Genomic DNA, 13764 nt, shown 5'->3' on the forward strand with positions numbered 1-13764 from the left:
ATATAAATTACACCAAAACTGTCAGATTTTTTTTAAAACTTTTTAACAACGTCCCGTACCAGGTGGGGTGTGTGACACCCACACGCACTTTAAAGGCATGTAACTCAGTTGGTAGTCACCGCTGGACTGATTTTGCAACGCTGATCGAAGCAGCAGTGTCATAATTCCAGCTACTGAGAATTTCAAATTCAGCACTTGCAAATTTTTAAAATTGTGGCTATTTTTAAAGGACTGGGGTGTGTCACACCCCACCTCGTACAGCGAGGGTTAAAAGACCTACTAAGTAAGGCAAGTTATATTAGTGACTTGTTCATATCGAAAATTAGTAACTTAATTTTTTCACTTGGAATGTTTGTAGAACTTGCGAAAATGCTTCTATTGTACAGGTACAAGTGAAGCGTACATTTTGCATTGTTAGAATTTTATCTTTACAAATACGGAAAACACATAATGAAAGAATAAGGTTGATAAATAATAGTTGCGATGTAGATTGCTAAATCCAGACCGTGAACAAGTAAGACACTCGTTATGTTATATTATAGTGTTTACTCGTATTAGGTATTATACAGGGTGTTAGTTAAATGGGTATATGAGCCGACACTAGCCCATGATAACATGGTCATATGAATGGTATGGTGAAGTCAGAAATTTGATATCATCATTTAATTTTTTTTAATTTTCATACAAAATAAATTTTATAAAATCCGATTTGTATGAAAATTAAAATTAAGATATCAATTTTCTGTCTCCACCATACCATTTATATGACCATGTTAACATGGGCTAGTGGCGGCTCATATACCCATTTACCTAACATCCTGTATACTGTGGTATGTGCACTTTTATGAAGCTATATTTTGCACTAGTTATATTTCTCGTTAAATAATTTGTTTAATCACTGAACGTACCTAGCTGAATGGAGGAAACTTTTTTTCACAGAATCAAGAGTTTTAAGGCAAACTCTTGATTAATAATAATTAATATAGCTTCATAAAAACTAGAATTATATTTCTTCATAGAGAAATTTTCAGCAACTCTAGCATGGGTAAACATCTAGAATCTGTAGCATACAACCACAAACTGGAAAGTTTCATTTTGTTTCAGCCATTCTTTTCGCCTGAAAGTACTCGTAGGCTAAATATTGTACGATAAATGTTGATAATCTAGAATGGTGATTAATGATAGAGAAAATTAACTTTTAAATGACGTGTCAGTATTGCTGGTATTCTACGAACACGTGTCTACATTTAGGGTTGCAAAAACTAAACAAATCCTTTCCTAGAAGGCTAGCTTATTAATTATTAAAATTGACGTCGACTAAATGTTACTTTTTTTTGGGACCATTTATTTATTTGCAAGTATAGTACGAATTAAAAGAATTTATTCCTTGAGCGAACGTATTTTTGTAGAGCCCTATAAAAGATGTTCGACCGTATAAGAGAGAATACGGACATAGTGTAGTAATAGGGATATCAGGTGGAGCGGTATTTTCTATAATGTGTGTTAAACTATTAGTTCTTATTTTTTTGTAAGAACCCTAATCTTACCCTAAGATTACTCCGCAATATAAATCCATTATAATAGCATACCTGTTCGGCAGGCCCTCCATTATGCGATAGAAGCGGTGCGTTCGCGCATTCGTCCGTGGAACTATTGTTGCGCACGTATATATGCGCAGGAGTGGCAGATGCGACGCGCATTTTCGAGGCCAGTACCCGTGAAGATATCATGGGAAGTTCGGACAAGGGGAAAGGTGAGTGAGTGGTTGAAGTGGATTAAATTGGATCATGACCGCTGGATGTCTGTGGCCATTTTTGTTAGTGAAAAACTTTCAAGCTTTGACAACCCTATTGCATTGGTGTCTAATCAAAGCTAGTTATCTGCTTTCGGTCCTAAACTCAAATCACATAAAATAAGTACTAAACTACTAGATAAAAATTGTTCAAAGTTGTTATAACTTTGCGCTACCTACTCGTATCTTAGTTACTATCCTATTCTATCCTTTAGGATATATTACACTCTCTTCTTCTTCTGTCAAAAAAGAGTGACTAAAACTTTTGGGTATTTGAACATGAAATCGTGTTGTAATATGGTTAGGTGCATATCAATCACACAGGAGCAGATCCTTTAGATTGTTTAGATCAACAAATAAAATTAGTTGTCTTAAAATATTGTAGAGCAAATGATTTTCTACTTTTCTTACAGGCCTACTTATTCTTTTTTTTTTGGATTGGCCTCCTTGCTATTTAATTTATGTATTCTGTGCTAATACGTTTGACTTCTGAAGTAATTGGTAGATTTGGGATATAGCATAGATTTAGGTTGGTCATGATTCAATTTTATTTTATTTTGTCCCCTGTGCGTAGTTTAAAAACAGAAGAGAATCGACCCAAGCCAAAAAAGAAGTTTCTAAAATATGGAAGCAATCAAAACTGCCTTCAAGGGTAAGTGGTTGGTTTTGAGTGGATTTCACTATTACAAATAAAATGTAGAGTTCACATGGCACAAGATTGTTATTGAAACTTATGGATAATGTTAGCTATTCTATGGAGTTTCTCAAATGAGCACTTTAGAACCGTCACTGAATTTTTTTTTAACAGGAAGTACTTTTATAGTCAGCATCAAATAGTTTGTGACACTCAAAGTGGCCAAAAAGCTGATTGAGGGATTTCGCGATTTAAAAATCCGCCAGATGGCGGGACGTGGATGTAGGGTCTGACTGCTGCGTGATTGGTGGATTTTGACATATCTGTCAATGTCATGTCAAAAATAACCAATCATGCAGCATTTGGACCTCGCGTCTACGTGTTGCCATCTGGCAGATTTTTCAATCGCGAAAACCCTCATTGTAACAAAGACGTGTTGCGAACTTTTTGGTTACTTTGGGTGTCATGAACTATTTGAAGCTGAGTCTACAGACAGCGATACGTCTAGGTAAATACTGTAGTATCTTATATGATTGTGATAGGGGTGATTATACAACAGAAATCTAAGTATGATGTTATTGTTACCTGTACACTTTCCCAGTGATGCGTAATCCCAGTCTTAAGTAAATCCTTAAGAAGTCGTGGGCAATAAAAATTTCCAGTATTGACGTTTTGAGAGTAATTTACGATATCTTCAAAAACTACGTCATTTAGTTAATTAACATTAGTGTAATAAGGTTTTAGATAAGAATGATAGACACACCTTTAGTCTGCAATCAAAACAGTTTAGTGACAGCCTTCGTTGAGATGTGGTGATTAATAGTGATGAGGATGATGGTCATCCTCTTCACCTCGTTTATTTTAACACAAGAAAGTTATTTCTTTGAAGCAGTGAATTGAAACAGTATGAAGGAGAAACTCATAATGCCTCGTTACAGTAATATGAAAGTTTTTCCTAAAGAAAGTTAGTATCTTTTTCTTTCAAGTGTTATTGTTTTGTTGTGATTTGCGTAGGTATATGTATATTTAAACTATAGTTAAATATCAACAGTATAAACCGTCACTTGCTTATTATTGTCAAATTTATGATGTATTACCAAAAATATTTATGGAGTTACCTTTAGGTAGAAATAATTTTCACGTAGTGTTTTTGAGTAAACATTTATATTGTAGTTAAATATCAATAGTATGAACCATCACTTGCTTATTATTGTCAAATTGAGTATGTTAAATTTTACAAAAAATATTTGTGGCGTCACCTTTAAACTTTTCCAGCTAGAAATAATTTTCACGTAGTTTCTCCACGACAACATGATTTTATGGTATTTGTACTATCTATAATCGAATGCCAAAATATCTCTAACCATAACCGTTTCCAAATTTTAGCGAAAGAGTCGAAGGTGACTAAAAATGATGTGCCAGTGCCGGCCCCGGTCGAACCGGTGGAGGTCAAAAGCGCCGCCTCCAAACTGGAGTTCGCGAAGCTAACAGCCAGGGTCGGAAGGTCGGGATGCTGCCAGCCATGCTTCAAGATCATCTTCGTGATCCTTAGTATCGTCACTCTGGTGAAATATTTTTTATTAATGGTTTGCTTTTGAATATAAATAACTTAATTGGCTCCGGTAGGTGCAAAGATTTGTGTGACGATCACTGCTGATTGGGTAATACGGTAGAATCGTAGAGAGAGCTTGCCGAAGTATGTATTCTATGAAAAAGGCTGTTCAAACCACTTAACTATGTACCTACTTGGTTTCGTGTAATAGCGCGAACTTTTCTTAATCCTAACTGACCCATAACGCTGTGTAAAATTACTTGAGTCTTAACACTGTTTTTCTTACATCCACAGCTGAAATCTCTGACTGAGATATTTGTGACGGTGTCAACGGCGATCGCAACGCGCCTCTTCGGCAGCGAACAGTCGGGACGGCTGGTGGGGATGGTGATCCTGGCGCTGCTGGCTGCAGTCACCATATCCATCCTCATATACGCCCTGGTGGCAGTCTTCAGGAACCAGTCAAAACCGTTGCATGCGGTGAGTTTTGTCCACTTTTTTTACATTTTCTGTAGGACAGCTCTTCAGGAGCGAGCAGTCAGTACGGGGGATGGTGATCCTGGCGCGGCTAACTGCAGTCACCATATCCATACTCATATACGCCTTGGTGGCACTCTTCAGGAACCAGTCAAAGCCGCTACACGCGGTGAGTTTTGTGTTCTTTCTTCTGGATCTATTTCCCAGCCTGCAGTTAGGCCAGCTGGTGGGGATGGTGATCATATCATATAGGTACGCTATGGTGGTAGTCTTTAGGAAACAGTCGAGGTGAGTTTTACCACTCTATTGTCTGGACAACACATCAAGCCAGTAAAAAATCTTACAATCTTATCCGATAACGAAGGGGTTTTTGGAGGGCATGACATTTGTCTACCAATTAGTATGTTTAGGATTAATAGGCATACTTCTAATTTATATCTATTACATATTAATTAGAAGATTTAATTCAAACCATAGCAGAAATTATTGGCATGTACAACGTGGTTTTAAGGAGTAAATTGCATATTAAAGTTTGTTTAGTTATTTTAGATAAGAAATACGTCATTTTTTATTGTACTTGAGCCGTAATAATAAGATTAGTTGTCTCAAAATGTCTCTTCCATATCTAAACGGTTTATTCTATAATCTGAAATGCGTAACATTTTTATTTTCTCTTCGTAAACTGTCTGTAAAAGCCATACAAATTCATTTAAGTCACCGGTTTTTCCAAGTCGACTGTCAGTCTTGAAGTTATTATTAATTTTTTTTGGCATAATTTTTTATTATGAGCGTTTTAATTAATCATAATTTGAGTACCTACTTTAGTACTTAATCAGGCATAAGATTATTTTTTTAGATTATTGTTTTTTTTTTTCAATATTCAACTTGAACAAGGCGACAGTGAAATGTTACCTAATTGAAAATTACCGGAAAGTTTTGCATTACCTATGTTTATCTATTTACTGTAAAAAATGCTATTTCGATTTGTCATGCAACTTTGATAGCAAAATCTATTGTTCACTATTACTACTGCAACAATAAGTCATAAAAACTATTACAGTGAATTCAATACTATTGTAGTCGTCGAAATGTGGTTTTATATAAAAAATGGTTTTAGAATTCAATTTACGGTTCAATACAATGGAAGTTATGTACAGATTTTAAATTATTTAAAGTTTTGAACGTGAAATGAAATAATGTCACATGGTTAGCCAATGGAAATTTTTTCGCAATTGAATTGATTGAATTTACATATTTAGATCATGTTAGACTAATCACAGAATCATTATCTGAGATTGAATCCAGTTTGGAGCTTTGTTTTATAAGCACGGACCAAAATGTTTCAAGGAGAAACGACCTCTTCTTCTACTTGTCGTGTCGACAACAAACCTACACGGTGCCAGCCCAAAACTCTGCCACAAGAGTGGCGTTGTTAGTAGCATTCATTAAATCTTCCTGTTTGGGCACTCAGGGCACGACATCATGCGCTTCATCGACTGGGGAATACAAAATTTGCACTCCAAGTTTGAACCATCTAAGAATCCCCACCTGAACACCTACGGCCTAATTTGACGAAAGAGCTTATAGAGAGCTTTGGAAAAATACTCTTAATCCACGGAAAGGTACAGGGCCTCAAGGTCATCGACATCGATTAGCCTTGCTTAACTCTAATATATTCAGGTTCAAGAGAAATGTTCCAAGCACGGCATATCACGCGATCTCACTAATTATAATATGCCTGAAACGTAAGTGCTGGCAAGCGTTTGAACCTTCGAGCTATAATTTGAGCTATAGCTAGCTTGACAACATAACCGCAGCTTAAAATTGTACCATTGTGCTAATAGATTTTCCTTCTGTTAAAGTTACAGCTAAGGTTTTAGGAAAGCGTGATAGAGATCAAATATCAAAATGTTCGTCATTTCTTTTGACACTTTAATTAAATTTCTGCTGAAAAATAGCTTAGCCCTGACAATGACAAGTTACTTTGAATTTGGAATAAATGTAGCCCTTTAAGATAGTGTGGATCAGAATGACAGGGTTTGTAAATAATAATTAACGAGTGTATAAAATATGGGTCAGAAGTTGTAAGATTAATCTTTTCAGTTACAATTTTTGTAATTTAACCCAACGACAGAACGACAAAAAGATGTTATTGTGTCAGATTATCATCCCCAAAACCAGGAGGTTCTTTTTTTACGTTACTGAGTGCTGGAGTTAATATGTTAAAAATTTTGTTTCTTTTTCCAGGCAGCAATAGTCCTGCTGATAGTAGCCGCAATCCAGGCGGTGGTGCTGGGCACAGCAGTCAAGGTCACGGACGCAGACGAGGTGCACCTGGCCAGGGACCTGGAGCAGTCCTTCAGGCTGGCCAGGGAGAACAACCCGACCCATGCTTCTCTGTGGGCGGCTACGCAGCACGAGGTAAATAATTCATTAAATATACAGGGTGTTAGGTAAATGGGTATATGAGCCGACACTAGCCCATGTTAACATGGGCATATAAATGGTATGGTGAAGTCAGAAATTTGATATCACCATTTTAATTTTTTAAATTTTCATACAAAATAAATTTTATGAATTCCGATTTGTGTGAAAAAAAAAATTAAAATGAAGATATCAATTTTCTGACTTCACCATACCCTTTATATGCCCATGTTAACATGGGCTAGTGTCGGCTCATATACCCATTTACCTAACACCCTGTATATATATTTTTTAATATTTTTTTAAATATCCCTGGACATTTTACACTACGCTTCTAGTCCCAAACTAAGCAAAGCTTGTAAGTACTATGGGTACTAGACAACGGATATAAACATACTTAAATACTTTTACTTATTTTTTTTTTGTAAATACATATATTATAGTACAATACACCCAGCCCCATCACAGAAGTTAAAATTCATCATTTCAATTTCTGCCCGGACGGGAATCGAACCCGGGACCTCTCGGAATAGTAGTCCGTTCCGAACCACTACACCAAACGGCCGATATCGGGTCATTGAGTCTCCACTGCTGGAGCATGACCCTGTTTTCAACCGACTTCAAAAAAGGAGGAGGTTCTCAATTCGACCCGTATGTTTTTTTTTTTTTCTATGTTTGTTACGCGATAACTCCGCCAATTATGAACCGATTTGAACAAATCTTTTTTCGGCGTATAGGTAATACCTCAAGGGTGGTCCCATTTAAATTTAATAATAGAAAAAACAACCCCCAAGGGTGGAAAATTGGGGATGAACTTTTTTATACGCAATATCTCCGCCGATTATAAATCAATTTGAACGATTATTTTTTTGTTGAATAGGTATTATCAAAAGGGTGGTTTCATGCGAATTTGAAGAAAATATTTCACCCCTAAGGGTGGAAAATTGGGGATGAACTTTTTTATACGCAATATTTTTAATTTTTTTTTGTGTTCACGCATTTGAAGTCGGTTTTATTTTTTTAAAAAGGTAATTATTGATTGGTTCGTTTCGGTATGCTTTGTCCAGCAGTAGACGTCACTACCTACTGCTGGACAAAGGCCTGCCTATCTCAAGGACTTCCACAACGATCAATCCTACGCTGCCCGCATCCAGGCTTCCCGCAGGCTTCACCAAATCGTCGGTCCACCTAGGCAAATTGAAGATTTTACTTAATCTCCTCTTATGATATCTAAGGGAAGAGTGGACGTGGTCTGTTCTACTCTGCCGTAACCACACGGCACGGCCAAGGCTGACTAATGTGACCATCATCATCATCATCATCATTTCAGCCATAGGACGTCCACTGCTGAACATAGGCCTCCCCCAATGCTTTCCACGTTGATCGATTGGTAGCGGCCTGCGTCCAGCACTTCCCTGCTACCTTTACGATGTCGTCGGTCCACCTTGTAGGTGGACGTCCCACGCTGCGTTTTCCGGTACGCGGCCTCCATTCCAGAACCTTGCTGCCCCATCGGCCGTCAGTTCTGCGTACTATGTGCCCTGCCCATTGCCACTTCAGCTTGCTAATCCGTCGGGCTAATGTGACCAGTTATTCCCAAATAATCTCAGCAAAGTCTCTGGTCATTATATTATGTCACAAAAAATAATTAGTCACTGATTCAAGCAATGACAGACCAGTGTGATAGACTGATGCACTCAGAAAGGAAAATCCACTGGATTTCAGACGGTAAATCCCACGTATCTGTGCTGTGTAATCCACATAACTTCACAAGCAATCTGATAATTATGATATGTGTTGTGGCTGTAAGACATTTTTTGTCTGTCATGCTTATTTCCAACGTTTTAAGAAATGTTCTTGCTTTCCTTTGTAATAAATCGTATAAACTACAAGTGTGTGTTTGTAACAAACTGGTTAGCAGAACGACCCCCCTAGTTTTTATGGGTAGAAGAAGATTTTGGTAGTTTTATTATTATTTTTATAAGCAGTGGATAAGTACATTACCCTTGGGGAACAGGTCTGATACAAATGCAACTATTCCACCAGTTCCGATAGTGATAAAGTTTTATATACAGTCCACTTCGTAGCATTTCCTAAATAATAACATTCAGCCAATCACGCAGACTTGTATCACACTTGCCTACTTGATAGGTGCTTACGGCCCTCAAAGTGTTTTATATTGAACCCTAAATCTTCCACAGCTAAACTGCTGCGGCGTGAACGGCCCCGGCGACTACCGTTCCTCAAACCTGCCTGACTACTTCCCCCCCAATATTCCCATCGCCTGCTGCCCCAAGTACGACCCTGACCGCTCCGAGCTGGTCCAGGAGAGAGAGCGGGAGTTCTGCAAGGCCAAGAAGACGTACTATGACATCGGCTGCAAGGAACAGGTGTTGGAGGGCTTTAGGGCGTCAGCGAAGCTGGTGCTTGCGATCACTGTGTCGCTGATTGTTTTTGAGGTAAGGTGTCAAACATAATATTGTAAGAAGAGATTAGGATGTTATTGTCAAATTCAAATAAAAAAAAACAGTACATAGGACCTTTCCAGGGCACATACGATACGCCCGTATTCACAAACGTTACTATTAGATCTCACAGTGCGCGAGGATACACAGGGTGACACACGAACCAATCACAGAGCTTTATTCAACGCTGTGCGTTTTTTGCTGCTTCACTTAAGCAAGCATCGTTTTTGAATACGGGCGTTATACACATGCCAAATATAGCAACCTACCTATGATGTTATGTATCGAGTAAACAACAACAAAATACTTTGAAAACACACATAAATTTTTCTCATTTGATTGTGTCTCTAAGATACTAAATTTCACTTTTATTGATAGTTCCGTCTTCAGTTCCACTTTTTTTATTTCTAGTAAAATTATCAATTTACTTTTTTACATAATTTTTTTTCTATTTTTCAGGTGCTTTTGGCAATCACTTCATCGATATTGTACAAGAAAGTAAAAAAGTACAAGAGTCGTCGTTCTGGCGACGGAGACCCACATTCGAAGCCCTAAAAAACCGAAAATGTAATCTAGCCATCGTTAAAATCCTTTTCACATGCTTTCAAAATATTCGAAGGTGAACAAATTCCAATTTTTTGTAATTTATTATTCATATATAGCGCCATCTAGTAGATAAGAGGTTAACTTATACATTCCAAGAACTGGTGGCTACAATAAAATTTTGAAACTTATTTCGGTTTCTCTATAAATATTAAATTGAAATAACTAATTGAATTAATTTAAAACTAGGTATTTTTAATGCAAGATTTATTAAAATTGAATTTATATGCAAGTATGTAATAGGATTAAATGGGGCTTAGCCTTAAACGATCTCAGTGCCAAGACAAGGAACTATGATACGCAGCAGGTTGAACTGAACTATGTATTTAAAGCTAATAATAATTTATTTGTAATCTTATTAGTAGGAATCGCTATTATATTAATATTTCTTAAAATAAAGACGATGAGACTGTATCAACTTTTTTTTGCACACTAAGCGCCATCTATGATCATTAGTATGTACTACTTCTAAACTATCAGGCAAAGCATACTTACTATTTATTCTTTAACCAGATACTAGATGTCACTAGTTTAGTTTGCAACAGTATGTTTGCCTATTCTTTTGTCAAAATAATTATAAATTCAAAAACGTAACTCTTCTTTTGTGCAATTGAGTAAAATATTTTTTCAATGACAAAACTGTATTAAACCGAACATTTTCATAATTTTTTTATAAGCATATTCTAAATTTCGTCCATGAGAGTCAAGCATCGGTGGTTCAGTGGTAGAATGCTCGCCTGCCACGCGGGCGGCCCGGGTTCGATTCCCGGCCGATGCATTCTTTTAGATTTTTTTTTAAAACAAGCTGTTCAGATTGTATTGGTGTCATACGTGCACGTAAATTTCTTTTCAGCGACTAAACCCCAGGTTTCTGAAATGTAATTTTTAGCTTGAGAGCGCTCATCTCTCACTTTTTCATGAATCAAAGGAAATTTCTATTTATTTAATTAATAAAAAAAATAAGATCAACATTAACCGACCAAATATCCTCAATCCAAACTAATAGGTACATAGTATTGTCCTACAATCAAACAGATTCAATTTCCCCTTTAACATACGAAAATTTTACTGCGCATCAAATAAAAGCCATTCTGCACCATTGGTCACTAATTGCACAATAAAACAGCTTTTCCATTTACCGATAGCATCAAAGCCAATGTTCTAATTGCTCACAATGGATGCGGCCGATTTTCTCCACGGATCGTGTGTGCTCGCTTTTATGCTCTCATTGATTGATGTAGCTCAATCCGGTAAGTTTTGAGTGATTGTTACTGTTTGAAATCAATATAAACTGTGTCTGTCTATTATGTTCTGTTTTACTGTACAACTTTGTGGAATCAAAATATGGATTTGACCTTAAAAGAGGCATTTAACTAGCTAGGTAATCTGTTACCAACCTTTTGTTGACTGAAAACTTTAAGGAGCAATAAAATATCATGGAAGTTTAGGTACCTTCTTTCTTATGTAAGAAGTAGGTGACAGAAGGAGGAGTTAATAATTTCTCATTTAAGGGTAATAAGACCCAAATTACCCCGAATTGAAATGTTGTACATAATATCTAACCAACGTTACTATCAAATTTTTGGGTGCAACTATCTTATGGCGCAAGTACACTATGCGGAAAATTGACCGAGACGAAGCGCTAAATCGCACACCAAAGTATGGGCGCGCACGGGTGGGGAAAGGAGAAAGTAACCGAGATGGTGTTCACACTAAGTCTCGGCCAATTTCCCGCTTAGTGTACTTGCGCCATAAAAATAAAAGGTTTTCCTCAGTGCCCCCAGATTACTGCCTCGGAAACTTCAACCGGAGCGACTGTGGCGGCCCCCCGACACGTATAGCGTACTACTACAAGCCTGGCTCTCGCTGCGAGATCGCAACCTGGCGGGGATGTCCCACCTCTAACAAGTTTAGAGATGAAGTCATCTGCTCACACATCTGCATCGCCAGGCTGTTCAAGGACTCTGCAGAGAATATGATTCTGAGTCATAGTCCCAGTCCTAGTAGCGAGAATACTACGGAAATTGAGGGTAGGTTCCTTTTTCTTTTGATCGATAAGAAACAGTGTCACCTGGCGGGGATGCCTCATCTCCAACAAGTTGTAGGACGAAGTCATCTGCTCACACATCTGTATCGCCAGACTCTTCAAGGACTCTGCGGAGAATATGATTCTGAGCCATAGTCCTAGTCCTAGTAGCGAGAATACTACGGAAATTGAGGGTAGGTTCCTTTTTCTTTTGATCGTTAAGAAACAGTGTCACCTGGCGGGGATGCCCCACCTCCAACAAGTTCAGGGACGAAGTCATCTGCATCGCCAGGCTGTTCAAGGACTCTGCGGAGAATATGATTCTGAGTCATAGCATAGTCCCAGTCCTAGTAGCGAGAATACTACGGAAATTGAGGGTAGGTCTACTTTTTCTTTTGATCTATGAAATAGTGTCACCTGATGGGGATGCCCCTGGCTCTGGATCGAAAAGTCCAGAGATGACGGTCAATTTGCCCTCATTTACATGCTCTTTTCTGATATTATAAAGACCGTATCTTTTTTCATCGTCCGGATTCAACGTCATCGTCGATTTGGAGTCTCAAATTCCCAATATGCAATATGATGAACTCTTCTCAGAGCATCTCTTTGAGGATTTTGTAATAATTCTAATTTATCATTGCTCTTTGCATATTGTTATGCACTTGCAGAACTAAATCATAACAACTATTAATAATGATTATCTATTCATAGAGCCAGTTGTGGTTGATGATTACGAAGAATGGAAACATGAAATGGAAGCGATAGAGCCAGATGAAGTGGAGCTTATGGAAGAACTACTAGATGACATTATGGAAGAACACGGGCCCCCTGAAATAAAAAAGCTCAAACATGCAATTAAAACTACTACTGCAAGTACTGTTGAACCGACCACGGAGACTGTTGCTGATGTGAGTCCAACAGATGATGCAGCAACGCCAACTACAACGAGCAGCACTCAAATGGTTGACTCTACTACAGCTGAACCTACGACAGTTGACTCTACTACAGCAGAACCCACGACAGTTACTACAACAAGTATGACGACTACACAAAACATTGATCCGGGCAGCGCTGACGAAGTCATTCTTACTTAGTTAAACTTACTATTTATTATAAATAAAATTAAATATACCTACATCCATACTATGATATCATATCCATACTTAAAGTGTGCTTAAAGTCTGTCTGTAATTAATTAGGACCACATCTAAATCACTGAACAAGATAATTATCAATTAAATATGGAACTAGTTGTAGAGGTATTTAAGTAAATTAGGGACTAGTTGTGAAGGCAGAGTAAGCTAAATGTTTGATTAAAGATGATGAAATACAAAATACCATCCTATTTCAAGACTCAGCAATGAAAGGGACCTATAAAACACATTCATCTCGGTAATTGCTTATTTTCAATAGTCGAAAAGATCTAGATAAATACCGATGCATCGATACGATCGCAAACCGAGCGATTCAATCGAGTAATTGACACAATAATGGTGCGGATTTGGACATACCTATTTATTTCATTGCTGTATTGCATTGGTTTATAGTGATGCCGGGAAATGTATCGATATAAACGACGTATTCTGAAATCCTACTTTTTCTTATTATTGGTTTTAAGTTTTTTTCTCTGCAATTGTAACGCACTTGACAAACGTTTAGATCCAATACATTGCTGAAAATCTTTTCTTTACCTACTTACTATATCTGTTATTGAAGATTAAGTATCTTCTGTCCAATACTTATCTACATTGACAGCAAAATGTATTAAAAGTAACAACTAAGCCTACATAC

The 13764-nt window shown here is 37.4% G+C and overlaps 1 protein-coding gene and 1 non-coding gene across 2 annotated transcripts; both read left to right on the forward strand.

Annotated features, from left to right (window-relative positions):
- Nucleotides 1-10654: 10654 nt before the first annotated feature.
- On the forward strand, nucleotides 10655-10725 carry Trnag-gcc (transfer RNA glycine (anticodon GCC)). Its single transcript has one exon. It is a non-coding gene; the product is annotated as a tRNA-Gly (tRNA).
- A 2000-nt stretch (nucleotides 10726-12725) lies between these two features.
- On the forward strand, nucleotides 12726-13067 carry LOC135072113 (integumentary mucin C.1-like). The gene has a single exon (XM_063966066.1). The coding sequence runs from the start codon at nucleotides 12726-12728 to the stop codon at nucleotides 13065-13067; it is 342 nt and encodes a 113-aa protein (XP_063822136.1).
- The last annotated feature ends 697 nt before the right edge of the window (nucleotides 13068-13764 follow it).

The sequence above is a fragment of the Ostrinia nubilalis genome, chromosome 5 (assembly GCF_963855985.1).
Source record: "Ostrinia nubilalis chromosome 5, ilOstNubi1.1, whole genome shotgun sequence".
NCBI lineage: Eukaryota > Metazoa > Arthropoda > Insecta > Lepidoptera > Crambidae > Ostrinia > Ostrinia nubilalis.